We start from the raw sequence: 25,848 nt of genomic DNA, 5'->3' as shown, positions 1-25,848 counted from the left end.
GAAAATATCAGCTGTGAAACTGTACAAGAGCAGCAATGAAAAGTTCCCTTTAGGGCATTTGTAGTTCATTCTGGGGGAAAAAAAGTATTTAGTTTGGCTAAGTTGCATTTGCGCTAGAGGATAAAGGCAGTGCAGTGTGTTTGCAGAGTGATGCTTTTAGAGAAAATACTGAGGTGTGAGGATGATTTGAAGGTAATGTCCCTGAAGAAGTCAGGGGACAAGTTTCTCAGTGCTCTTACCACAGCAAACAGAGCAGAGAGGGGAAGCCAGAGGTATTTAAAGCCCACAGATCACATGGTCAAAACGAGAGAGAGGTGGGAATAGAAGACTCCCAAAGTTGCTTTTGCTTGGATTTGATGTCATTGAGTGGGTACTCCTGGTCTGCCAGGGGGAAGGAAAAGGAATAGAGACCCAAAGGAAATACCCACTGCTTAATGGAGGACGACATGAACTGCGAACAACCAAACTTTAACTGAACCCGTGATAGAAGGCCGCACGCTGCAGCTGTTGCCCTTTGCACCAGCCGAGAGGAGTGCTGCATTGGCAACCAAGGGGGCCTGTATTACCGTTTGTGGTTCTGTGTTGATTTGCCGGGGATCAGAGCGAGGCGATGTGGGCCCTGGTAACAGAGCTCTTGTTCAGCTTCTTGCTGCTGGCGTTCCTGGTCATCAGCTGTCAGAATGTCCTCCACATAGCCAGCGGCTCCGTGCGGTCTGTGCTCACATACATTCATGTTCAGCTGGACCGTGAGCTTGGGGAGGTCGAGGGAGTGGCCGATGAAGAGGAGAACGTCACCACCAGAGTGGTCCGCCGCAGAGTCATCCTGAAGGTACAGAGCGAGGGCTAGAGGACAGTGGAGCCGAGTTTGAGGAAATGTACAGGCAGGGAACAGGGGAGAGATGGCGCATGGTGAAAATTTAAAGAGAGCAGTGTATTTGCAGGATAGGATTGTGGTAAAAGGTAAATGGTTGAACAGGCTTGGAGTGGAGTGGGTGTGACAAAATCTGTGGTGAGGACACTCTACATGAGGAAACGTTGTGTGTGGCAAGAAGGAATAGATGGAAAGAATACATACTAATAATTCACCTTCTATCAATTAGTTTTACTTCAAATAAGATCAAATTGTTGTGCAAATGTTGCTAAAGGTATCTTCTGCTGTTTCATATATTTATAAATTATTTGGGCCTCAACCAGTTTGGACACTTCCTACTGTATCTCTGTTGACATGTTTTATTCTGGTCTGGACAGGCTGGACTGGCCTTTGTCCTCCTCTGGCTGTAGGAATGCCTTTAAGCTTATATATAGCTCTGTAGACACGCTGCAAATTAGTGGGGGCTATAACAGCATTGACATGATCCTTATCTGTAATTATAAATGTCGCTAAGAAACACCAAGGATCCCAACCGTCTGATTTACATGCTTCTGCAAACAACCCCTCTAACCCCTCACCCCTCTGTCATGTTTCCAGTTAGTGGAGGAGTTTATGGCATGCACGTTATTACACTGCAATGACACACTCTATATTAACTTGTGTTAGGGCCATAATAAACTCGTTAGTTTACTTTTGTACTGTGGGAAGTCATCGTGTAGCAGGTGCACTTACATGTTGGATGCTCAATTTATTTTAACACGTTATTTAAGGATGCAAACCTTTTTTTATGTCCGCAGGGCGATGAGTTGAAGACCTTGATGGGGAACATGTAAGCGAGGAACAGTTCACAGATGAACACGGAAACATTGTCACAAAAAAGGTCAGCTATTGCCTCATATCTTTATACCGTTTTCGCATATAGTTTTTCACGTCAGTGTCACAATACTCACTCAGCATCTCTCACATAATGATTATTTAGCTAATAATCAATTATGTTTGGTTCATCATAAAAAGTATGACTCTATTACCCACAAATATAGACATTTCCATTTCTTTTATATTTCACCAACTCTGTCTTTTCACTGCCTTATTCCCACTCTCTGCCTCCATCCATCACTCTCTCCCACCCCCTTGTGTACATGTGTGTATCTGATAGATTGTGCGTAAGGTTGTGCGCAGAGGGAAGGGTTCAGTTGAGGAGGGGGTTCAGGAGGTGAGCATGGATGGTTCTCTGCAGGACGACAACGAGCTGGAGCTTGATGCAGAGCAGTTCATGAGCTACGCCATCCTGGGCCGGGACAGCAGCAAGGTGGGCTTCTGATCTTCAGGCAGCTGACCATCCGATGAGGGCCTGTTTGATTTAATGTACAGCTAGTTTATGGGGCTCTGCAGTAAGCTTGAAAGTCTCATCGTGGTATCCCAGGCATTTCCCCGAACAGTCCTTGAATAACCTGCATGAGCTTCAAAACAACAGGCTGAGAACAGTTTTTGTTTGTGTCCTTTGATATTATTAAATCCTAAATCACGAGCGAGGATTGAATGCAAAGTTTGTTTGATTGCTGACCTTCTGTTACATTAATCTCCTCCTAAATATTATTACCTCATGTTCATCTTCTGCATGCAGGAGGAACAAATGAGTTCCCTTTGCTCTGGTGCTGTTTTTGCTCACAATCTACCGGTCCATTCAGCCTTTCATCATTTTAGTCATCCCTAAGCCGCACCTCCACTTATCATCGTTTGTTTCATACACATTAATAACTGAGTGAATTGATTGTGGCTCCATGCAGTGGCTATCTTTTCCATTGTGTCCCCATCAGTTATCTCAATGACTGACACTTGTCTTTTTTGTGCCTTCATTAAAGTTTATAGTCCTTCAACTGTGACTGTGTGCTGTATCACTCAAACATGCAAGACTCTCTGTGTCAGAGCTGGGTCAAATATTATTTACAATATTTTTCCAATTTTATCTGCAAAACGTGGCAGAGGATTAGGGTTTAACACAAGAAATCAAAGGGTTAATTTGTCCTTTTTGAGCAAATCCCATCCATCTGAATCGGAAAAATTAAATGTACAAATATTTTTGGAATACTATTTGACACAGGTCTTCTCTGAAACCCAAAGACTGTCTGATGCCCTCTTATCTTCAACTGTCTTTCCAACTGCCACCCATCTTTGTCCGTGCTCGATTGTTTATACATAATTTCTTTCTTTTTTCCCCTCTTCCCCTTCCTTCACATATTTGTTTCTCACATTTCTATTACATCTGTTTTTCCTGTTCATTTCCTGTCCTCTCTTTCCTTGTGGGCTTTACTCTGTTGTTCCATTTCTGTTTCCTTTCCTCATCTGTCACGTCTCCTTTATTTCACTCTCCCCTTACTAATGTTCCCTCAACCTGTTGTTCGGCTCCCTTCATCCCACCTCTTCTCAACCCTCGCACCTCTTCTGCTGCCAACCCCTTCCCCCCTGATGTAGCCCGATTCTGTGGATATGAAGAAAGGTGCTCAGATAGTGAAATGTGCCAGTCTGCGGAGAGTTAAGCAATGAGGCAGACTGAGTGCTGCGTTCCTGCAGGTACGGGACTGATCCACAGCGCCACGTCTGACCTGTGGGCTAGACCATTTAATCCAGTCTCTCTGGGTTAAATGCATCTGAATGTACCTTTAATTCAATACTAATGACATGTAACGTGATTCTGGCACAGCGAAATATATATTCAGTTTAACAAAAGGTAAACATATACAGAAAGATAAATAGGATTGAAGACCGTCGCTCAGTAGAAACAACTTCAGTATATGGGGAATTACTATGAATACCATTTTTAAGTCAGTCTAATATGTAATTCATTGTGTTATACAGTGTCAGCATTAATGTAGAACTGATACTTTATTCCTTATTCGTTGTATTTTTGCAATACCGTTTTTATAACCTACACACTAGAAGTTACAGCTGCTCGACTTTTGCAAAAAGCTTTGTCATGTTTACTTCATATGTATGGAGTTATATTGGTGAGTAAAATCAAATGCGCAAGTAAATGCATTTGGCAAAGTATTGATTTTGGTTTGCTAAAATGTAATTGTTCTTTGAGTGATAAGAAATTCTCTAAAATGTGTCATTTATGTATATGCTAAAACTAGTTTATGTGCACTCAATATAATGCCATACAGACAAACAACGCAAGTTTGATGCAAGTAAATCATTTTTGCTCAGCTATAAATAATGTCAAGCCAGTTTATTTCTTCATGCATGCTGTAACAAGCTGGAAAAAGGGTTGGCACAGTGAGCACTCAGCAAAACAACCAATCAAAAAGGATCTTGTAATGTGTCAGCTCTCAAGGTCAAAGCTTCAAAGCCAGTTGCTAACTGGAGCCACTGCAGTGTGTTTGTGTGTGTGTTTGTGAGTGTGCGTGTTTGTGCGTGTGCATGTGCATCTGTGACTTGCCCTTTCTAACATAAAGGCCGTGACATTCCTGAGATTACTGATATGTCAAGCGACTCCCTACTGAATGTTAAACCACTTCTGCCAACCATTTTCGCTTTAATGCTTCTGCAGAACTAACAAGCTGTTTTATAAAGTATGACATTGATCAGAATTAGAGAGGATTTCAGCTGATTTAAATGTTGGGAATTTCCAAGACGGACAGTTTAGCCAAGGCAAATTGAAAGACTGCATATGCTAACTTTTGCATTGACTTACTGCAACCTGCATGTCTGCTCTGTAGATTCTTGATAAGTTGTATCTAAATCAACGCGTTTCCGTGTCTCCACAGAGTTCTCCACAGGATTCAACCCCTTCACCAAAACCATCCTACATGGACACATGACCAGCAGCAGCTGACAGGAGGAAGAACACACACTAAAAGGCAAAACAGACAGAAATGAACGGCAACGCCACAACCATAGCGGCTTTGCCGACTATCAGCACGCACTGGAAGAGAAGGATACAGAATTACTCGTAGTTTTTATTACCTTTTTTTTTAAAGAAACCGTGGGGAAAAAAACATCTACTACTAGGCTAGAAGCATGATTTCGTATAAAACAAAAACTAAACACAAAAAAAAAACTAGCAACCAAAATGTGCTTCCTGTTATCTGTATCAGCATGAGTGACTGCTGCTGCATGGCCTGTCTTTAACTACAAATACTGAGGGAATATAAGGGTGGGGAGGGATGGGGAGGACACACTGCTGTATGGGACAGGCATGCAATGTAGGGTATGGTCAATAACTGGCCCGTTTTTTAAACAAACGGGTGAAAACTTCATCAGTCAAACTTAAGAAAAGGGGAGACTAAAATACTGAGAATTACATAATCTCTAGGCAACAGGTTACTCCCCCTCCTCTCTGCCACACTCTTCCAGCTAACTAGTTTTAAACCTGTCCCAGTGCTCTCAAAGTCCAGTAAAGCTACAATTATCACCCACAGATATCAGTGTTGTACATAGTATCGTATGCACTAAAATGCTCTACGTGACTGTGTGTTACGTGTGTTGTTTATGTTTTAAGATCCTTATGCGATGCCACTGATGCTGCTGTTTCAGGTACATAAGAAATTATTCCCCGTTTTTCTCCTTTGGTTTGTTCCGTCTGAACCTATATATTATTCTATATATCCTGAAATCTTTGTGGGTACAAGAACAAGCAAATGTCGTGTCACTATGCCTGTTTTTAAACGTTGCATTTTTGTGTGTCGGGTTGTTTGTTTCTTCGTGCTTTTCATGTGCTTTTTCCCCTTTGCTTTTGACATGTCAAACTGTAGAGAGAAGACATACTGTAGGTCAGTCAACTGTACTGTGGGTTTTTGAGCTTTGGGAGGCTGGTTTCTGCAGTAAACCGGCCTCCCTAACCTTCGGAGTGGTTTGCTTTGTGGAGAAGGTGACAACAAGATTTATGATGAGTGGCAGATTAACCTACTCTACTATCCCACTCCTCCGCCTTTTCTTGTCCCCAGTGTGCCGTAAACGTGAGGTTTCTGTTAATCAGATGTCTGTCTGAACCAAAATCACAATACTCTTACTCTCAATCTTGCCCTTAAAGCCCTACCTCTACCCCTCTCCCCCCTCCAGTCAGCCTCTCAGAGTAGATGTAGCAGTCCTGTCCACCTCCAGCAGGGAGCAGGATCTCACATTCAGCTCGTAGCAGTGTCTGTTTGACCTCATCATGCAGTATTTGACACCACCACACATAAGGTGCACTTATAGACCATCTCACCACCACCAGTAGATGTCCCTTGATGAGAGTAAAGTCACTGAAATACTGGTAACAATGTAGCACTGGTTTGACTGGGAAACAGACTTAGCTGGAGAAAGGAAAGTGTTGGGTCGAGGGTCGAGGACGTGTTGAGCTTTGATGTTTGTCTCCTTGGCATTGTTTGGAAAGTAGCAAAGACAGTCAGTCGCCAATCACTGTGATGAGAAACTGTAATACTGACCCGCAACTGTGAGCCTGACCCCTCCCAAAGCGTGTCTCTCGTTTCACTCCTTTCTTTAGTGTTATGTCTTTTCTTGTCATCATTTACTGTCTTAACTCTACATCAGAAGAAGCAATAACTGCTTACTAAAGGAAAGGATTGTTTGTGTGCATGTGTTTGAGTGACAGAGAGGATTTTAGGATCTCAGATCATGTTCTTCCAAAGCTCAGGCTTACAATCTTTTAATCACAGCTTTATGCTACTCCTCACTCCATGCACAATGATGTCAGTACATTAGTATTCTGCATTTCATCACTTTGCCTCATTATAATATACCTAATAACACTGGGCAAATATTGGTATGACCTCATACCAGCCATCCCATCTGCATAGTGCCCAGTGTCTGTTTTTGTTGACAGAAATCCTATGGAATGTGTGTTTGTGTGTGAGTGTGTGTGTGATTTTATTATCACACATTCAGTCCTGGATATTGGGACGTTTCGAAGTTGTGAAATATTGCAGGACGTGATATTACAAATGGTCAAAGAGCAAAAACTCTGAGATTATAACTCTAGTTCACATATATTTTTTAAAAGTTGATTTACCTCAATACGCGTGCCATCTCACATGATATCTGTTGTCTACATGCATTTATTTCAAAAATTATGTTAGACATTGAATGCTTTCTTATGGAAAAAATGTCCGTCACAAAAATGTTGCAATAACCACCAATCAAGTGTTTGTTTTAGTACGGCTTCACAGCCAGAGATGATGAATGTAAAGTCATGGTATATTATAAGTCTTGTTATAAAGTAGTCATCTTTGTGGCTGTGTACACTAGTAGAGGATAGGGTATTAACTCTGTTGTTTCAACTCAGTAACTGCTGTTCATCATCAACCTTCATTGCAAACATTCATAGAAACCATGGAATAGAAGAGATTTAAAGACAGATGCCTAAAATAGGTTTGGGATATTTTTACAAATATCCCTGCAACCTATTTTATTTTTATTTTATTGTGTTTTTAAAAAAAATGTAGATGTCAAAAGAGATTACACAGTAGTGTAATGATATAACCCCTTATGCACGGTTTGCTCTTTAAGGGCTTATAATTAAGGTATGCTTGGGTTGCTTTCTGAAGCAGGAGCCATTTATGGAGCTGCTGCTGATGTCAGGGTTGGAGCTCGGGGAGGGGGGGTCTGATGAAAACACACTAAGATGGAGCACTTTGAAGTTCGATGGAACTATTGCGGGAAGGCTTTTAGTGGCTCCGACGGCTAGTCTTTCAAGATGACAAGCATTTTTCCTCAACACAACCTAACCCTATCTATTTCTGCCCCTTTTACCAAATATAAGACTGAGCCGATTCTAAGGCTTCCACATGGTGACAGAGTGAACACAGTTTGAAAGGAGGAGTCCAACTAAGTGCAACAGAGGAAGAGTGGTTACATCACAAAAATGAACAACGGAAAGCCCTGCACTGAGGGACAAAGGAGATGATGCCATGCACCAAGTTCATGCAAAAATATTAACTGTTGCAAAAACTAGAGAACACATGTATATTCCTTTAGAATGGATTGAAGACATTATTAACGCAATAGCATATTACTCAATACTAAGGAATGCAACTGCGCACATGCACAGAAAATGTTTTTAAAATAAAAAGGCTATATATATATAAAAATATATGAAAATATATATATATATATTTACTTAGAATGCTATGCACCCTTACTTGTCAACTGGGATTCTAGTTATGTTATGGATGTACTTTTATCATCATACAGCTGTAGCTACCAAGAGACTGTTGAGTTCTGGGTAATGCCTGCAACCTGGGGATAAAACAGGGGTCTTGTGGGTATTTTAAACTTTTTTTGTTGCTTTTTTTTATTGTTATGGAGAGTCAAACATGAATTTAAAATATACATGTAAAAGCCTTTTAATCCAGTGAAATCCGAGGACATCTATTGACAATTAACTCTGTACACCAGCTCAACATTTACAAAAATTAATAAAGAAATGAAATGTCTTTGTCTATAGTGTGTATATTTTTGTGTGAGATGCATGATCCACTCGTGCACCCAGCTGCTGCTGATCATACCGTGGTTAGCACAAACCAAGTGTTTATAAGCATGTTGAATGGCCTTAGGCCTTATCCTGTGCATACTGCTGCTATGAATAGGAAACCATCTTGTTAGCCTTCCAACGAAGTACCAACAACCTATTGACAAATTAATGCACCAGTGTCTAAACCCTGTTTGTCTTTAAAAATAAGATTGATGAAAAGGTCATGTATTATACCATTATCCAGTGAATAAATCCAGCTCGGTTTAAATATAATTAAACAGTTGGCAGTTCCTCTAGGAAGGTAGGAAGAAGTTAAATATATCCTTTATATGTCTGAGATGACTTTCCAGATCATGAAGTTTATATGAGGACATTGAGGCTCTATTAAGATAACGGAGTATGATTTGAACTTTGTGTAACCGTTGTAAAGACATGATGTGCCAGCAGAGGGCGGAACAAGTTAATGTTGTCCATCTCAGGAGTGTTTTCCCTGCAGCCTTTCTGCAGTCTGTCCGTCTGTGTGTTGTTTTGTGTGCATGAGAAGGGTGACTGGAAGCAGAGGAACGCGTGCACAGGTCTTTTTCAAAGAAAGAACCTGGACACGTTGTGTGTGAGACTGCATGTTGTAATGTGACTCATTTAGATACTACATTTCATCATTTGCACTTATAAAAAAAGAGCTATTTATTTTTATTTAAACGAAAGGAGCTGTTCTGTTGAGCCAGAGCAGGCGCGGTGTGGCTTTGTTGTTTCGGACAACCAATACTTTCTGCCTGTTTCATGCTATTTAGTTAAATAGTGTTACTAAATAAGATACAAGATGTCCACGGAATGCCAGAAGACCACTGCCAAGGCCATCCCGTCGACCAGGAGGGTGACCATCAACGACGCGGCGCACATGCCCAACGATTACTCCACTACTCCCGGAGGAACCCTCTTTAGCACGACCCCGGGGGGTACGTACTGCTGTAATACATGTGCGGATAAGAAATGCAGTTTCCTTCAGACATACAGAAGTTATTCGCATATGAATAAACAGCTGTATTGTCAGTGGGTAAAGCAGGAACAGCTCAGGCTAACTCCATGAGGTCTGCTGCTGTCACTGTGCAGGACCAGCTGCTAGCATTGCTTCAGCTAACTGCTAAAGCTAACTAGCAAATGTTTGACTGAAAAACAGAGGAGGAATTACTGGCTCTGATGCAGTGGTTGTAGTCCAAAAATTAACGAAGTTCATTTACGCAAGTACTTCACTCAGGTACACTTTTGAGGTTCTTTTTTTGTTGTTGCTACTTTACGTTCTTCTACCCCACTAGAGATCTTTTACTCCACTGTATTTGTTCAATACCTTTATTTTCTTTGCAGATTGTGTTGAATCGTGAAATATAATCAAAAGTTAAGTAAGACTTTAGTTACACCTGGAGTAAATTCACAAGCTACCCTGCAGCATACAACATAATGAGCTGCACCTTTAGCAGCTTTTATAAACACAATAATGAATCAATAATTATAATAAAACATGTGATATAATATTCTGAAATGGGCCAATTTGTATAATTGGTACTTTAAGTTTATTTAGATGACTATACTTTTGTACTTTTACTTGAGTAACATTTTGAATGCAGGACTTTTACTACTCTATGGTACTCGTACTTCTCCCACCTCTGCTTTAATGCAATAAAGTCATCATGAACATGAGTATTAGAGTTATAGAAGCTCAAATCACAGCTTCTCGTTAAATGAGACGTGTTTACAGTGTTGTTCGTAGGTTTAATCAGCTGATCTGTGACCGTTAGCGACACCTAACTGTCCTCTGCTGCTATTGACGTTTGTGGTGGTCTTACGTCACCGACAACTAAAGCTGTGATTGGTCCTTTCCAGAGCGAGTTTAACTTGTGGTCAATTAAAGAATTTAAGAGTTCTACTTTTAAATAGACTTTTTATTTTTATGAGATCAAATCGTGATGAAAAACACGAGATATTTAGTATTATTCAGTCCTCTTCATGGATAGGTTCTCATCGATCATGTGGTGTCATTAATCAAAATTAGAATATAGTTAATGACCAAATGGGTTTTCACTTACAAGGAATATGCCCAATTAATGTTTCATACAATAAACAAGTATATGAAATACAAATCTATGCATAGTTATGCAACATGCATGAATAACTCATAGAGAAGTATGTGGAAGATGTGATCGTGTGCGAAAATTCACAGTAAAAAGAAACGCCTCCCTTGTGGGTTGTGTGAGTTTCATATGTATGCACAGCTGATGTACAGTATGAACCCAATAAGACTCAATGCATTTTGGGTTTATATTTATAGACTCTGGGATCCATTTCAGTTACTCTGGGGTCCATTTCGGTTAACCCTTTACCAGTGCTAGTACCTCCTACACTTATACATTATCTAGATTTTATTTATGCATGATGATACACTTGACACAATATAGGGGTAGGTGTTAAGAAAGACATTGGGTTTTGAAGCGCTATACAAGACAAAAGCACTAGACTAGATACAAAAATATTGGGCATAAGAGCACATAACAAAACAGAATCATTTAAGCATTAAACCCTGTCTGATCTGCAAGGTGAACCATTTCTGATGATAATCCTTCTCTTTCATGCCTCTTTTCTCGAAAGGTACCAGAATCATCTATGACCGAAAGTTCCTGCTGGGTTGTCGCAGCTCTCCGGTGGCCAAGACTCCTCCGCGAGGTCTGCCTAAAATTCCCGGGGTGACCAGTCCTCCCTCCAATGAACCCGATGAGAAGGCCAGTAATGGAGAACTAATAAACAAGAAAACCACTTCTCCTGAAAGCAGCACCACTGGTATGTTCACTCACATCAGAGCAACTTCATAGGATAGACTTTGCATCTGGAGAGAAGGATTCAGACCCAAAGTTTACTCTTCATGCATAAAATGTAGCGCACAAAAGCAGATTGTCAGTTCTCACTTGCTGAAAATACTTTGGTTTGTTTAGGTGAGGTGTGGCGTTTGGTAGAGACTGCAGGACATGAGAAAAAAACAATGAGGTCACATAGCTGTAGCTAAAAATGTTCACTAACAATCGAATTTCATGCTGTTTCTTAAATGGATCTGAATTTTTCAGCGTTAGACCTTACAAACAGAAATCCATTTAGAGTCCAAGTTACCTTAGAAATGATATTCAACTATGAAAGCAATGTTCTAAGGAATATAACTATGCTCTTTTTATTTCTAGGTGATGACTCACAGTTTGAAATGGACATCTAGGTGGTCCTGGAACCAGTATTAAGACATCAGACTAACCAACACGATGCTGTGAGGAGTGGCTGTGAAGCACCATCTTATTCCTCATCAACCATTCCATGAAGACAGAGGTTTGCCCTCAGTATCTCCAGTGTCTTAGTGTTCTAAAGTCTGTCTTTATCAATCTCCTTTGCTTGTTTTGCCCAGAACAAATCTGTAATGAAACGGTTTCTGTCTGCCTCTGGCTTTTTTTTCTGATTTATGTGTGGCAAAGTGTGCCTTCCTCTTGTGGCTACAATTTTCAAGTCAACACTGAGAAGTACTTAACAACAACAAAGCCTCATCTCTGAGATAAATGAATGAAAATGAACAATAGAAAATTAATAATGACATTTTCTGAATTTAAAACCATTCCTAAAGGGTTTTTCACTTGATGTGCTTTAATTTCCACTCGTTTTCTGACAACTCTCTTCAGATATTGCCTTGACATGCTCAATATACTGTATCATTTGTCGATCGTCCTCTTTGAAACAAGACCTTCAACTGAAGTGTTATTCGGTGAATGTAAAACATCATTTGGTTGATGACATTTTTGAAACAGATGTTCGCACAGTTTGTAGGGTGACAAAGCATTAAAGCAAACACTATGAAGCAAACACTGTCTTTGTCTTGTATTTTATTGTGTGCTGGTCGTCTCAGTGGTTAGTATGTTTTACAATAACCATAGAAATGTGTTCACTGGTTCACTGGTCTGAATACACATTTCTCTTGGACAGTGCCATCTGAAGCAGCAACATGTTTAGTGTTTGCTTTATTAGAAAGTAAAGACTGATTACCACAACTTAAGTTTAAAGCAATTCCTTATATAAGGTAGGTGGAAAGGCAATATTTGAAATAGTAAACCTTGACTATGACATGTTTAACAGCCTTTAGCACTTCCTGTGCTCTCCTGATTCCCCTGAAGTCATATCAGAGGAATTCCTCAAGGAGCTCACCTCAGCTGATAACCTCGGTCAGTGGACTGTATAAAGAGAGGTCAATATACAAGTGTACATAGCTTGGAGAAACTCCCTCTTTAAGAGCTGGAAAGGGCAGCGTCGTCATGCGTCATGACGTCATTTCCACCTCTGGCTGGCTCCTTGTTGATTCACTGTTTTATAGGTTCTTTGTGAAACGGCTTACCAGGCTTTCCCTTTTTTATCATAATTATATAAATGCTTCTAAATAATGGATGTTCCTGAATAACTCGTTATTGCACTAAAGGATTCAGAAACACAGGCAGCTGTTTATAGTTGGCTTAAGTTCCTCTCTTTGGTCTTCAAATTTAGCAAATGATGTGCAAGTCAGGTGGAATGGGACAATACATTTTCCACAGATTGGTACTCTTTATGTTCTAAAGTGTCAAACCCTCATGGGTTTACAAGACACAAAAAAAATACTATTCCAGTGGTCCAAATCACAGGTTATTTTAGAGCTGAGTCATAACCAAAATATTCTCCCTTTTCCGGCCAAAAGAAATCAACATAATTTCAGCTATTTTTACCTAAATGAAAAGCAACAAAACAAGTTACCATAGCTATGCAGATGATACACACATTTACATTACCATTTCACCAGGAGACTATGCTCCAATTAAAACACTGAGTAAGTGTATTTGAACAAATCAATGACTGGATGAGTCAGAACTTTCTCCAATTAAACAAAGACAAAACTGAGGTCATTCTTTTTGGAGCAAAGGAGGAACGACTAAACGTCAGTAGCCTACCGAGCTTCAGTCAGCAACGTTCAAAACAACAGCACTGCCAGAAACCTAGGTGTAGTCATGGACTCTGACCTGAATTTCAACAGTCACATTAAAACAATTACTAAGTCCGCCTACTGTCATCTGAAGAACATCTCTAGGATTAAAGGACTAAGGTCACAGCAGGATCTAGAAAAACTTGTCCATGCTTTTATCTTCAGTAGACTGGACTACTGTAACGGTGTCTTTACAGGTCTCACTAAGAAAATCCATTAGAAAGCTGCAGCTGATTCAGAACGCTGCTGCTCGAGTCCTCACTAACACTCAGAGAGTGGATCACATCAGTCCAGTTCTGAAGCCTTTATACTGGCTTCCTGTCTGTCAAAGAATTCATTTCAAAGTTCTGCTGCTGGTTTATAAAGCATTGAATGGTTTAGGCCCAAAATACATTTGTGATCTCCTGCTACATTATGAACCATCCAGAACTCTCAGGTCTTCTGGGACGGGTCAGCTTTCTTGTCCCCAGAATTAGAGCTAAACATGGAGAAGCAGCGTTCAGTTATTATGCTCCAAATATCTGGAACAAACTCGCAGAACAATATCAGGTCTGTTGCTACTCTTACTACTTTTTGCCGCTGCTTTTAAGCACACAACACTGTCCACTTCTACATTACATTCAAGAAAAAATAATAATAATGAAACAGGTTTTTCTTTCATTTGCCATTACAGCTCTTTTATTTTTAGTTGCAAGTTTTGCTCAGGATGGAATAGATGTGTAAGATCTGACGCATGATTTGGAGGTGATGACATCCAGCCCCTGCTTCTGGGTGAATGTGTTTTCTGCACTCTGGTCCAAGTGTCAGGGTTCCTCATCTGCTTTATTATTGTAGCTCTTAGCTTGTGGCTCTCTGGCATAATTTCTGGCGAGACCACTTAAATACAAAACACCTGGGGAATAAAACAGAGTTGTGAGGGGACTGGTCTTGGTCTTGGGACTGAAGTGTGGATTGAACAGTTTCAGCTGATCAGTTCCAGTCCGCCCTGTCTTTCCTCCACAGTAGCCTCAGCATCCAGACGTTGACTCTCTCCATGCCTTCCATGTTTTTCTGTTTGTTTGGGGTCTGAATCTCCCCTTGTCACCTCTGCTTCCTGGCACCCCCAGCCCCCTCCCCTACACAAACAAGTGCTACTGCTTTTCTCTGTCCTTCACTATACTCTTTGTGTTGTTCTACTCATCGTGTCTGTTTGATCACAATCCACAAAAGAAACCTGGCCAGAAAGGACACTAATGACCTCTGATGATGTGTGTGCTGTAAAAGCCCCGTAGATGTGGATTGGAGGTGAGGAAGGCAAATACACTCAAATGTTAGCTGGTGAGTCAGAGAGGGCAAGTGGGCTTAAGATGAGTTTCTACGAGCAGGTTGAGCACCCTGTAAGGGCTTTTTGTTAAGTGTTTTTCATTCTGTATAATAGTCACTGCTGAGAGATTCAACGGAAATCACACACATTAAATCCAGATAAAAGCTGAATGTGTTTTTTTTCTTCTTTAATATAGCACTCTTTAAATAGTAGAAGCAACTCAATGGCTTATTGTAAAATGAAATGAGTTCTTAATCTACGGCACTGAGATATTTTATTTTCATTACCATTTGTCTGTATGTGTTTTCCCTCCCTTTCCCCGGAGTTCAAAGGTCCAATTAGAACATTCAAGTACCAAATATTGATTATAAATACATTGAAAATGTATTATTGAGCATCCCAAAAACCCAAAACAACATGTTCATGTAAAAATTAAAAGTTTTAATATATGTTTTCACATTTTATGTACAAAATATACAATATGACGTATAAATAGATATAATATTTGCACAACAGAGCCTTTCCCTTACTTAAGATATATACTATAATGTACCACCCATTATGGATGAAATATATTCTCATTCAAACATAACAGACATATGTTATTCGTTTTAAAACCATGACTTGATACTTTACATTTAATATTTGTAGATGAATGTTTAGATGAAGACAGAAGAGACGCAGTTAAAGTTCCAGAGTACGCTCCGTCAATAGTTGCTCCTGTGAAGGCTGTGAAACCAGGGACGTGCTGGCCCTTCAGTGACACCCACACTCTTCCACAACCATGTCCTCGTGATGCCGCAGGGTCAAGTCATCGCTTTCGTAGTACAGCATGGAGAGCGGGCTGAGGCGCGTCGGCACACAGGACGGGCAGGACCCTCTTTCTGGATGGTGATGTTTCAGGAGGCTCTGAAAAATATAAGAATAATTCACATGAATAACAAGAACACGATTTCCTCTTTTAATCCTCTCTCCAGCTAGAACCAACCATCCCCACACAGACTGAGCTACTGATGGCCAAACAGAGCAGACCAGTGAAAAATGGCATTAAAGTTCTCCTCTCACCTGCATGTAAGCATGGTTGGTAGGGCTGAAGGACTCATCCAGTGGTGTGGGACACTCTCCCTCACAGCGAAATGCATTGAAGCGCTTAGGGTGCACAATCCACTCGTCCCAGCCGATTTGGTCAAAGTCCACCCACATGTCGACCCTGCGACACAGCTGGGACGGCTCTGCTGCTGATACTTCTGCTGCTGCTGCTGCTGCTGCTGCTGCAGGTGTAGGTGGAGGAGTCGTAGGTCCTGCAGGCACCCTCATCCTCTCCATCCTGTTCCTCTTGTGGCGTCGACTCTGGCTGCTAACTCTGTCCATGGTCACATACTTGGAGTTTTCCACAGTGTGAATGAGACTGTATGCTGGGTGGCCTTCCTGTGGCAGGTTGTGTTTGGAGAAGATGACCATCATGACCCGGTTCATGGTTGGGTGGTGTGTTTTTCTTTGCCTCAATCCCAAAGTCTTGAAGAGGGACTTGCTGGTGACCTCCCCTTCATCCCCGGCACCGCTCCCATGGTCTGTGTCAGGTTCTCCTGAGGCCTCCTGGCTCGACAATCCATCTCCCTGGTACAGCCGGTACTTTAACAGAGCGGTCACATTAAAAACCTTCCAGGCAGACTTTGTGCTGCTGGCTGAAGTGCTGAAGCTCCCCAGGAATAGGTGCTCGTCCTGGCATGATGTATTGCCCAGCTCACAACTCTGCTTCCTGAAGTGATACAAATCCACTGTGGAACGCTTAGATTTTGAGAAAGCCGGCAGTCTGATCCGAAGTTCTGCCAACTGGACAAGCTCACTAGCAGAGATGGATGACATGTCAAAAGTGACTGTCCATTTTTCACCCTCTTGATGGCAACCTAAAAATGAGACAAAACACGTCAGTGAGATTGCAAATTCACCAGTCTGGAGGATTCTGGGCAAACCAGATCCCTGGACAAATGTCATAACACTGGAGTGGGAGGGTGAACAGGACAGGATGTGTATTGAACCCCCCTGTGCAAGGACGTCTGAGGGCTAATATACACACCCTCTCACTTAAAACAGAGAAAGCCTTTAAAGTGGAATAAGCATTTTGACACTTGCTGGGTCGTAAAAAGGGAGTGTCTGATAACACAGATAGTGCACCAAGAGCTGCTGGAGGAGAGTACTCAGCAGAAACTAACATTCAGTTTATAACATGCTGTGTACCCAATGATGGGGAAAAGACAAAATAATTCAACTGTTTACTCACCTCTGGCGGTCAGACTAAGGACAGAGTCAGAGCTGTGCTCTGACAGGTTGTCACCTCGCATTGCGGCGGTGTTGACAGCTACAGACGACGAGAAATCAGCAGTCTTAAAGGAGCGGTACAGCTGCATCATGTACATGGGATACCTGCTGCGGGGGTTAAAGGACAGATTTCTCAACGCTAAACTGGTCTCGAGGCCTGAGAGAAAGCTGTGGCTCTGGCTGGAGAAAACAACCCCAAAAGAGCAGAGGAGGAATGTGCAGAAAACTGACTGGACTTTGAATTTCATTTTAACTAAGAAAATCTACCCCAGAAATAATGACTGAGAGGCAAAGAGCTCCTTCCTTCCTTCAGCTGGTCTCGGGCTGAAGTGATGCTCTGTGCAGACGGAGCTCCAGACAGGCCCCTTTATAGTGGACAGCTGCCCTTTGATGACCCCTGAACACTCCAGGCATTTGAACGGCCCCCTCTGATCATCAGAGCACACCAGAGGGGGAGAAAAAGAAAACATTTAGCCAAGGTCATTGTCCTGTCAACTGCCTGGCCCTTTTACATCCACCTAATCCTTTTGAAATGTAAAAGTGCCATTAACAAATAACACTGTAAATGCTGTACGGCCATTAGCACCTTTGTGTTTAATGACGGGGGCGAGTAATGTCAGACTTCACACTTACAGAAAGTAAGACAACATTTAAAGGAATCATTTAATAATGAAAAAAAGAATATTTCACGGAATTAAAAAAAGCAGTTTATTTATGTAACAACAATAAATAGGATACTTGTCTTGCTTGCGTGTTCCTTGTCAGTTAGGAATGTGTTGAACAGTAACATAAAGAACATAATGTAGGATGCTCAGTAAACAGTGTTTGAAATGGTCAAATTATAGACAGCCCAGTCTTAGTTACTTAAATATAAACGGTACAGTAAAATAATCTTATACTACCCAGTGCAAATAGAAAAAACATGCAGACTAAATATTTAAAAAAGAACAACGAGAGGTCTATTTATAGGTAACGCATTTCTATATGTTTCATGTACTGTGATCTAACAGCTTATTCATAAGAAAAACTTGTAAATAACTTCAGATTTTCTTCAGTCTTTGAGGGGCTCATCCGTCTGAATGAAGACTGAGTTCCGACTGATCTCATCTGTTCCCCACTGTCGACTGCAGCAGACGACGTCTTCTCATAACACACTGAAGAAGTTCTTTATCTGTGTATGACAAGGTACTTTAAGGATCATGATGGATCAGAAACATGAAACACATCAAACGTACGATCAGAGTTCTGAAAGCAATGATTCTGTATGGATCACAGACTGATGAAGAATGAGGTCTTAACACCCGGATGAGGCCCTCGTCTGGTTTAACGAACAATAAATAAACATACCTTGGTTATAAATTCCTCCTGCACCACTGGGTTGCTCTTAAACTCCACACTGGCATCGAGTTGTAACACAGGTATCTGTTTTAACTTCTCGAAATGTGTTCTGAAAAGAGAGAGTAAAGCTGTGTTTCACTGAACACCTCGGACCACACACTGCTGCCCGTCATCTGTTCACAGCCGAGCAACAAACAGCTGCGAGGAACGGCTTCTAAAATGGTGATGGACCAACAGGAATCCATAGAGCATCCTGCAATATAGTGGCTGCACCGGTGGTGTTTGTCATTTCACTTTCTTAGTTTAAAGGAAACAGGATAGTTTGTAGGCTAGTTTACAGATAATAAAAACACAAATTGAAATGCTTTTTACACGGAGTACATCCGGTCTGCATTCACAGTCGCCACGTTTTCCCAAAAGTGGCTCGGAAATGTTCTCTCATCTGAATCTCTGCTTTAAAAAAGTCTTGTGATTTTTCTCTTTCCTCATTTATTATTCACTCAAAGTATTAAAAAAAAACAAAAGTCCAAAGAAGATATCAAACACATGATCTCATTTGCACTCACTCTGTGCTCTTTTCAACCAGCCACCTCTCATGTTGAACGTGCAGCTTTTCCAGATAGTCCAGTTCCACTCCTTTCTCCTCTACCCTGCCTCGAAGGCGCAGGCGCTCCAAACATTTCTGAGAAACAACAATTTACAATGTTTGAGTCTATTTCAATATAAATTATAGTTAAGGTTATTATTATCATTGTTATGTACAATCAACCACCACAAGTTAAAATAATGTGGAAAAACATGATTTGTGTTTATGAGTCATAGTCTTACCGTTGGTGGGGCTCTGAGGTAGATGATGCCCTCTAGCTCCACCTTGTGTCCAAACTGTTCCACCAGGAGGGAGTGCCAGTCCTGATAGACCGCCCACTCTGTAGAGTTGATACAGTCCATTTCAAACATGTTCAGGGCGAAGATGTACCTGACAGAACAAAAAGAGACAACTTTAGTTTGAGCTAAAAAAAATAAAAAGCATTTTCAAATAGTTAAATAATACAAACAGTATATCCATTTTATGCTAATTCTAGGACACATTTGATAATTAACTACAGCAATAATAGAGCAACAATGTGTGAATGTAGTGATTGTGGAATAAGTCTAGAGCTCAAAAATCACTTTGGTAAAGAAGACATCAACAGCCTATCACTCATGTTGAACAATTAGGGGGTTTATCAAAGTTTCAGTTCCCCTGAAATTCATTATTTTATTTATTCCACAGGGACAGCGTACAGCTTCTCAGCCATGCCAGAGTGAGCTATAACCTAATTTGCATCTGTAGTCAGCAACACAGAACAACATCTCTAATTTCATTTTCACTTTTCGGGCCCGCTGTGACTCGCTCACCTGTCGCTGTAGACAGAACGCTCGTACACCTGGACCGGTGTTCCCTCTGAGCCGAGCAGGCGAGCAGGAATAGGCTGCAGCTGCGTCCTGAGCCGGCTCATACAGGAAAATGTCTGAAAAGTGTACGACCAGCGCTGAGGGTCTTGGTACATCATCTGCAGCAGGTTGCTGACTGTGGTCTGGGGGGTGGCGTCTGTCCCCTGTTAGGGACATGAGCGTAGACGGTCAGATTTAAGTTGTGAAAATATGAAGAAAATGTCTTGCACATGTAACACACACACCTTCGAGGTACCACTCTCAATGTTCTGCCACTTGCTCACAGGTTCTGCCACCACCTTCCAGTCAGGACAGGCTGACTGCAAGAGTCTCGCAAAGGTGGACTTTCCAACAGCTATTTGAGAAGACATAATACAGGAGAAGATATTACCAACACTTAGTACATTTACTTAAGTACAGTATTGAAGATTATTAACACAATATATACATCAGCTAATACAGCATGATATTACATTATGTGTTAAAATGCCCAGCAGTATATAAAGTCCACAAATTAGTTCCACTTTTAAAAGTAATGAATAGATCAATAAGCATAATGCAGATATATAATATATGTATTATTCTGAAGTTGGCCAGTCTGTCTAATACAGATTTAAACAGTTTGTTCTTTAAAGTAAATGTTGATGCTTGCGAATACTTTTGTACTTAGGATTTAAAAGCAGAACTTTTCCTTGTAACAGAGTATTTCTACACGGTGGGTTTTAGTACTTTTACTAAAATAACGGTTCTCTAAAACGTTGTGAACCACTGACCAACACTCATAGCTTTACAGTGCTACAAAGGAATCCTTTTTATTTTGAACTACAGTATATATACTGATCTTACCAATGTTGCCCTCGATGGAAACTCTTTTCACTCGAGAGGCTCCAATCTCAGTTGAAGTAGAGAGACATCTTGAACAAGAAACACTGAGCTTCCCTGACATATTAGCAATAGCTTTTAGGTTACTTGTCTTCTGTGGTATGGTTGTGTTTCCAGCTCTCTGGAGGCTTTCGGCTGTCTTCCACTGTGGAGGAGGCGCATTATACCCAAATCTCATGACTTGGATCAAACATGTGTTTAACTTGGAAACACGGTTGAACACAACGCTTCGGTAGAGGGCAGACATACTAAAAGCGACAACTACAAATATAGTATAACATTAATCTGCTTGTAAAATAGTAATCAAATGTTTACATTACCACAGAGTTAAGACAGCTAGCTCCTCCTCTCCCTGTTGTGTGCTAACTAGAGCATGATGCTAACATGAACTTCTGTTATGAATCATCACTTTACAGCTAGATGCGCTGCTAACTTTACATGTATAAACGTCGACATATTAGGTGAATTGTTCCTGTAACGCTAACGCTAAACTTTCGCATTTTAGCTGCTTTTAGGTAAAGTTATGGAGGTAAGGTCATAAGAAAATGTTGCCCAAATGCTACAAACAGAAACAACTCAAGTCTGTTCCGGTGTCTTGCTCTGTACTTTCAAAACAAAAGCCTTTTGACAAACAGCACGTGAATAGAGAAAATTGTTGGAAAAGACCAAAATACTTGCTCCTATTTTATGCATTTAGCTTACAGTTATAGACATGACTGCATTGGGGGTAAATACAACACAGTTTATTATAGTAAAGAAATTATATAAAAATAATCATAAACCGGAAGTACTTGTGCTTTGCCTTCGGATGTTCCCTGATGGCTGAGGTTCATGAGATAATGTGCTTTATTTCTGTTATTGCAGAAAATCGCCCTAAGATATTAAAATGATACTATTTTCTCATCGTTTCTTTGAAAAAAAGCTTTTTTGCTTTTTCCACAACAATATTTGAATTAAGAGACATGTAGCCTAGTTATTCAATTTGATCTTGCGACCATGCCATTTAATAAAATAACTTTCCAAACTGTACACTATATTTAAAAAATGCTTTAAAGAAATCTAATATTAAATCAAATGTCAATTACTCCTTTATTTTTTGTTTGTAACAGACAAACAAACTTATAGAAAGTCTTCGTTTAAAAAGCAGTTACCACCTTTTTCATTTGTTTGGAAAAAGCACAACACACTTTGTATTGGAAACACTTTTATTACTGATTTAAAAATAACATTCTATTACAAAAACTTTACAATTCACATACAAATATGTTCACAGCAATGTCTGTTTAATTAGTTCTAAATTACACTTTTATTCAAGCTTCAAACCTACATGAAATGCATAAATTCTATGAAACCAGTTCGACCAATTCCTCACAGATTATGGCATATTAAAGTATAATCACTGGTTCAAACAGCAGAGAACCGAACAAAAATAAATTGCTTTTGATCCTCAACAATCACTGTTGCATCGGCAGAGACTGATTCTCAGTAGACTGTGTTTTTGATGGAGATCGTTTGAGTCGCTTCAATCTTGAAATCGTTGATACCTGTGGGATAAAAAAAAGCAGAGTTAAATTAAAGCCACATATCAAAGAAATAAAGGGTATGCTCTATTTAGGAGTCACAGTGGTATATGTGCTGTTTGTGGGTAAGTGTGTTCACCTTCAGTAAGCGCAGTGCCGTCAGAGGAGAGATGCCAGTATCTGCGGTCGCTCTGTCTCGCCTGCTCTCCGTTCACCATACTTAAGAAAGGTCCCCACAGACTGGTCTCCTTATCAAAACTGCCAACCGACATCAAATGATATTCAATAAAAGCCATAATAAATTATTTTAAGCTATAAAAAACTGTGAAGCACAATAAAACAGTATATGAACTCACGTGAATCCAACATTTTTCCCCTTGAGAAGTTCAAGGGCCTCCAACAGAGACCTGCCCTTTGGCACGTCCACAGTGTAATGAGCAGCTGTTCCGCTAGACGTAACCACCTCCACCGTCACACTCACTTTGGTCTGGCTTGGTAAAACTTCCACAGGATCTATGGGCTCCAGCACCAGAGTGTCTAAAAGAGCACACACACCATGACGAAAACATTGAGAATACAGAAGCGGATTGAAATCTTGGTGAACACAGGGGGTAGAAATAATGCTGCACATACCATCCTCATTGAGACACTCCCTGTTTTTTATTGTCAGGTATGATTTCTGCTGGAGAGCTGGCAGAATCTGAGATATGGCCATGGCGTTATGGTATGTGTTGCTTCTGGCGTCTGTCCTCATGGCCTCCATTGAGGCAGCACACTCTGCAACATGGCTCCCCATTGCCAGTAAGGCCTTTAACACAACAAATAAGTACATTTAGGCTGCAAAATGTTCGATGTTTAACGGTTATTTTTTGTGGTAAAATAGAAGAAAAACATCACAAAAGATAGCCAAAATTATTCTTACTTGAACTGCAAGGCCTGTGCTGAACTCATTACCAATATGACCGTCGGTCCTACGAGACGCCAAGAGCTTCTGCTTGATCTTGCTGAGGGCTGTGTTGAGCTCCGCAGCGTTCTGCACATGTGAACCAGCGTCGTTCACACACTGGAGTGCCATTCCAGCCATGGCATAGGTATCTACAGAGAGAAAGAGGAGTACATACACGAGCAAAGGAAAGATTAACTTGAAATGTGAAAAAAACTAAAAGAATGTAGTTTGCCACCAACTAGGGTTATAGGATTCCTCTCACAAATAAACCCTAATTTCATTCTTGTACTCCAACAGTTTTCAGTCCTACATCCCATTCCACCGTATCAGCGTTAAGTTAAGTGACATAAAGGGATTATTTAATAGCTTAAAGAGAGAAAATGTCACATCACACACACCAATACTCTCAGTTTCTCCATGTTTGAAGTGCTCATGTTCTGCTGCCTTGATGAGCTTGTTGCTGACATGGTTGTTGACCCTGATGCCGCTCACGCAAAGACCGAGCACACCCAGAGAGTACTGGTAATAGTTGGTCAAAGGGCGGTGGCTGACTGTGCAAAGCAGAGGGGGAATAAAAAGAAAACGTTATATTCAAACAGTTAATATATACACTTAATAAACTTCAGACTCTGCTTTACTCACAGGCTATATGCTCTTTTTCCAGTTCCATCTGTTTCTTCAGGTGTGTCAGCAGCGTCTCGCTCTTCTCACTGACGGTGAAAGTGATTGTGTTGAGGTCATAGCAGGAGGACTTCAAAGCCAGAGTGTACAGCGCCAAGAGGCCGACCGCCGACTGGCTGTTAGAGAGAGAGCTGAGAAAAATCACAGGAAACATCAGTTCAGAGGACATACACATTCAAAATAGCAAGCCATTTATTATGTCAAACAGTCCAGTACCTTTGAATGTCATTGTGCAAATCATTTTTCAGTTTATTTAAGTGTTCGCTCTCCTTAGCAAGGTTATGGTAATCAGAGAGCCGTAATGCCAAGTGGACACTGGGATTGGGGAGTCCTTCCCGCGTCTCCAGAGAGCGAAGCAGATTCTTATTGAGTGACAGGAACAGCTCATTATTAGATGTTTGAGTTTCTGTAAAAAAAATAAATGTAAAAATGTTAGTCAAAAATGTTGATCGCAGACATAAAAAAAATACTTGAGTATCTTGCTGACATCGACATGAACTTTCGGAGCATTGCAAAACCAGAACTGCAGCATCAGCGGTCAGAACAAGAGGAAACAATGACTTGTGAACACTTGATATGTTTTTAGAAAAAGGTTTCAAATATCTCAATGTCTCTTTTCCTTGATATCTTGCCCACATGGCACAAAAGACCAAAAAGGTGCCACAGGTCTATGGAACTTTTCAATTACTCAACTCTTGTCAATGAGCTAACAATATGAAGGTTACACAAATTGCTAAATCAGTGACTGTCCAACTCAGTGAATCAGTGTATTTGGTCAACTGGGGTTTTCCAGGGTTCAAATGAGTTGACGAAACTGGATATGTTTATATAAATATAATTACACTTACCACATGGTTTACCAGAGGCAAGAGCCAGTAGTCCAGCGATTATTACCAAAGACACCATTCTGTACAGCCTGTTGGATAATAAAAACAGTGGAAATACATCAATATAAACGCCTCATAGGTTAAGATTACAACACAGTTAAAATGATCAAGAAACGTTTCTGAGCAATGCAGGTAAACAGATGTCAACCCTTAAATCTGAATATTATTAATTAAACATAATTCTATTTAGCGATTTGCTGTAAATATCAAATAGCTGTGTGAAGATCGTAATTAAAACAGTATCACAGCAGATAGGTCAATAGCCTGTTGTAAGCCTTTACGTGCAGTAAACAGCAGTGTCTGACCTCATCAGGAACGACTCCAGTGTGAAGAACAAACGCTGAGTAAAGAACAGAGGCAGAGAAAACAGCTCCAGTATTTCACTCTGTCACATGACCGGTCATTTGAGATGACAACGCGATGAAAAAAGCAAGAGGGAAGCTTTTGAACAAAAACTGTGGGCCGGACTATAATCAGGATGTTGAGGGGTAACTATCTTGTCATCACATGTACTCTTCGGTGATACGAACATGCAAATCAAGAATAAGGTTTTTCATCTTGCTTTACATAACCGGTCAGTATCTGGAAACTGACATTTTTACTATTGTTTGGTTTTCTAAGGTAAGTAGCTAAAACTAGTGCTAACGCTTCAACAAAACACCACTTTGTTAACGTTTCTTGTGTTTATTAACACAACATATGATGTAAGAAGCGGCAGAAGAAGTATTCAGATGCTTTACTTGAGTAAAAGTACCAATATAGTATTGTCAAAATACTCAGTATTGCAAGTAAAAGTCCTCAATTCAAAATATGACTTATTATCAGAGTATTATCAGCAAATTGTATTTACAGTATAACAAAGTAATCATTGTGCAGTGGCAAATGGCCTTTATGTGTGTGTGTGTGTGTGTAGTATATGTATACTGTATGTGACATTTCTAGTTCATTAGTAGAATTTTACTGTTGTAGACAAATAAAGTACTGTTGGAATTTTTGTAAAATAATTAAACTCTTTTGTGACTTAACAGTGTTAGTCCACTAGTTACATTTTTAGAGATGCATTTGTAAAATTAATTTAAAGCTGTTAAATAAATGTAGTGGAGTAAAATTGAATGTTTCCCTTTTAAATGTAGTGGAGTAGAAGTATAAATTAGTATATGATGGAAATAC

The 25,848-nt window shown here is 40.4% G+C and overlaps 5 protein-coding genes across 7 annotated transcripts in view; 2 read left to right on the top strand and 3 right to left on the bottom strand.

The window, feature by feature from the left end:
- The window catches only part of ank1a (ankyrin 1, erythrocytic a), an 83,383-nt gene extending 75,079 nt beyond the window's left edge, over window positions 1–8,304 (top strand). Inside the window, 5 exon segments of the mRNA XM_063897059.1 lie at window positions 1,669–1,675; window positions 1,678–1,751; window positions 2,028–2,180; window positions 3,344–3,442; window positions 4,639–8,304. Coding sequence (XP_063753129.1) covers window positions 1,669–1,675; window positions 1,678–1,751; window positions 2,028–2,180; window positions 3,344–3,415 — 306 coding nt within the window. The 3' untranslated portion in view covers window positions 3,416–3,442; window positions 4,639–8,304.
- Window positions 8,305–8,833: 529 nt separating this feature from the next.
- LOC134873448 (eukaryotic translation initiation factor 4E-binding protein 1-like) lies at window positions 8,834–12,227 on the top strand. The gene is made up of 3 exons (XM_063897058.1): window positions 8,834–9,298; window positions 10,983–11,171; window positions 11,564–12,227. Exons 1-3 carry the CDS (start codon window positions 9,163–9,165, stop codon window positions 11,593–11,595), a joined length of 357 nt encoding a protein of 118 aa, XP_063753128.1. The 5' UTR covers window positions 8,834–9,162; the 3' UTR covers window positions 11,596–12,227.
- A 2,864-nt stretch (window positions 12,228–15,091) lies between these two features.
- spaw (southpaw) lies at window positions 15,092–17,485 on the bottom strand. The gene is made up of 3 exons (XM_063897044.1): window positions 16,953–17,485; window positions 15,737–16,578; window positions 15,092–15,580 (listed from the first exon to the last, which is right to left on the bottom strand). The coding sequence occupies exons 1-3, from the start codon at window positions 17,236–17,238 to the stop codon at window positions 15,428–15,430; spliced, it is 1,281 nt and encodes a 426-aa protein (XP_063753114.1). The 5' UTR covers window positions 17,239–17,485; the 3' UTR covers window positions 15,092–15,427.
- Window positions 17,486–17,684: 199 nt separating this feature from the next.
- Window positions 17,685–21,245, bottom strand: dguok (deoxyguanosine kinase). 2 transcript variants are annotated; one of them, XM_063897049.1, is made up of 8 exons: window positions 20,965–21,245; window positions 20,609–20,789; window positions 20,008–20,117; window positions 19,727–19,926; window positions 19,157–19,304; window positions 18,895–19,010; window positions 18,338–18,437; window positions 17,685–18,161 (listed from the first exon to the last, which is right to left on the bottom strand). In XM_063897049.1, exons 2-8 carry the CDS (start codon window positions 20,706–20,708, stop codon window positions 18,135–18,137), a joined length of 801 nt encoding a protein of 266 aa, XP_063753119.1. In that variant the 5' UTR covers window positions 20,709–20,789; window positions 20,965–21,245; the 3' UTR covers window positions 17,685–18,134. The 2 variants fall into 2 exon arrangements, with proteins under 2 accessions (XP_063753119.1, XP_063753118.1); XM_063897048.1 differs by having other exon boundaries at window positions 20,609–21,245.
- Window positions 21,246–21,831: 586 nt separating this feature from the next.
- tcn2 (transcobalamin II) lies at window positions 21,832–25,153 on the bottom strand. Of its 2 annotated transcripts, none has more exons than XM_063897043.1 (10): window positions 24,984–25,153; window positions 24,640–24,707; window positions 24,008–24,197; window positions 23,753–23,922; window positions 23,509–23,661; window positions 23,087–23,259; window positions 22,798–22,972; window positions 22,521–22,701; window positions 22,304–22,422; window positions 21,832–22,188 (listed from the first exon to the last, which is right to left on the bottom strand). In XM_063897043.1, the coding sequence occupies exons 1-10, from the start codon at window positions 24,986–24,988 to the stop codon at window positions 22,127–22,129; spliced, it is 1,296 nt and encodes a 431-aa protein (XP_063753113.1). In that variant the 5' UTR covers window positions 24,989–25,153; the 3' UTR covers window positions 21,832–22,126. The 2 variants fall into 2 exon arrangements, with proteins under 2 accessions (XP_063753113.1, XP_063753112.1); XM_063897042.1 differs by lacking the exon at window positions 24,984–25,153 and adding an exon at window positions 24,960–24,981.
- Window positions 25,154–25,848: the final 695 nt, after the last annotated feature.

This window comes from Eleginops maclovinus, chromosome 12 (genome assembly GCF_036324505.1).
Source record: "Eleginops maclovinus isolate JMC-PN-2008 ecotype Puerto Natales chromosome 12, JC_Emac_rtc_rv5, whole genome shotgun sequence".
Lineage (NCBI taxonomy): Eukaryota > Metazoa > Chordata > Actinopteri > Perciformes > Eleginopidae > Eleginops > Eleginops maclovinus.
This window is presented reverse-complemented; position numbering and strand designations above follow the sequence as displayed.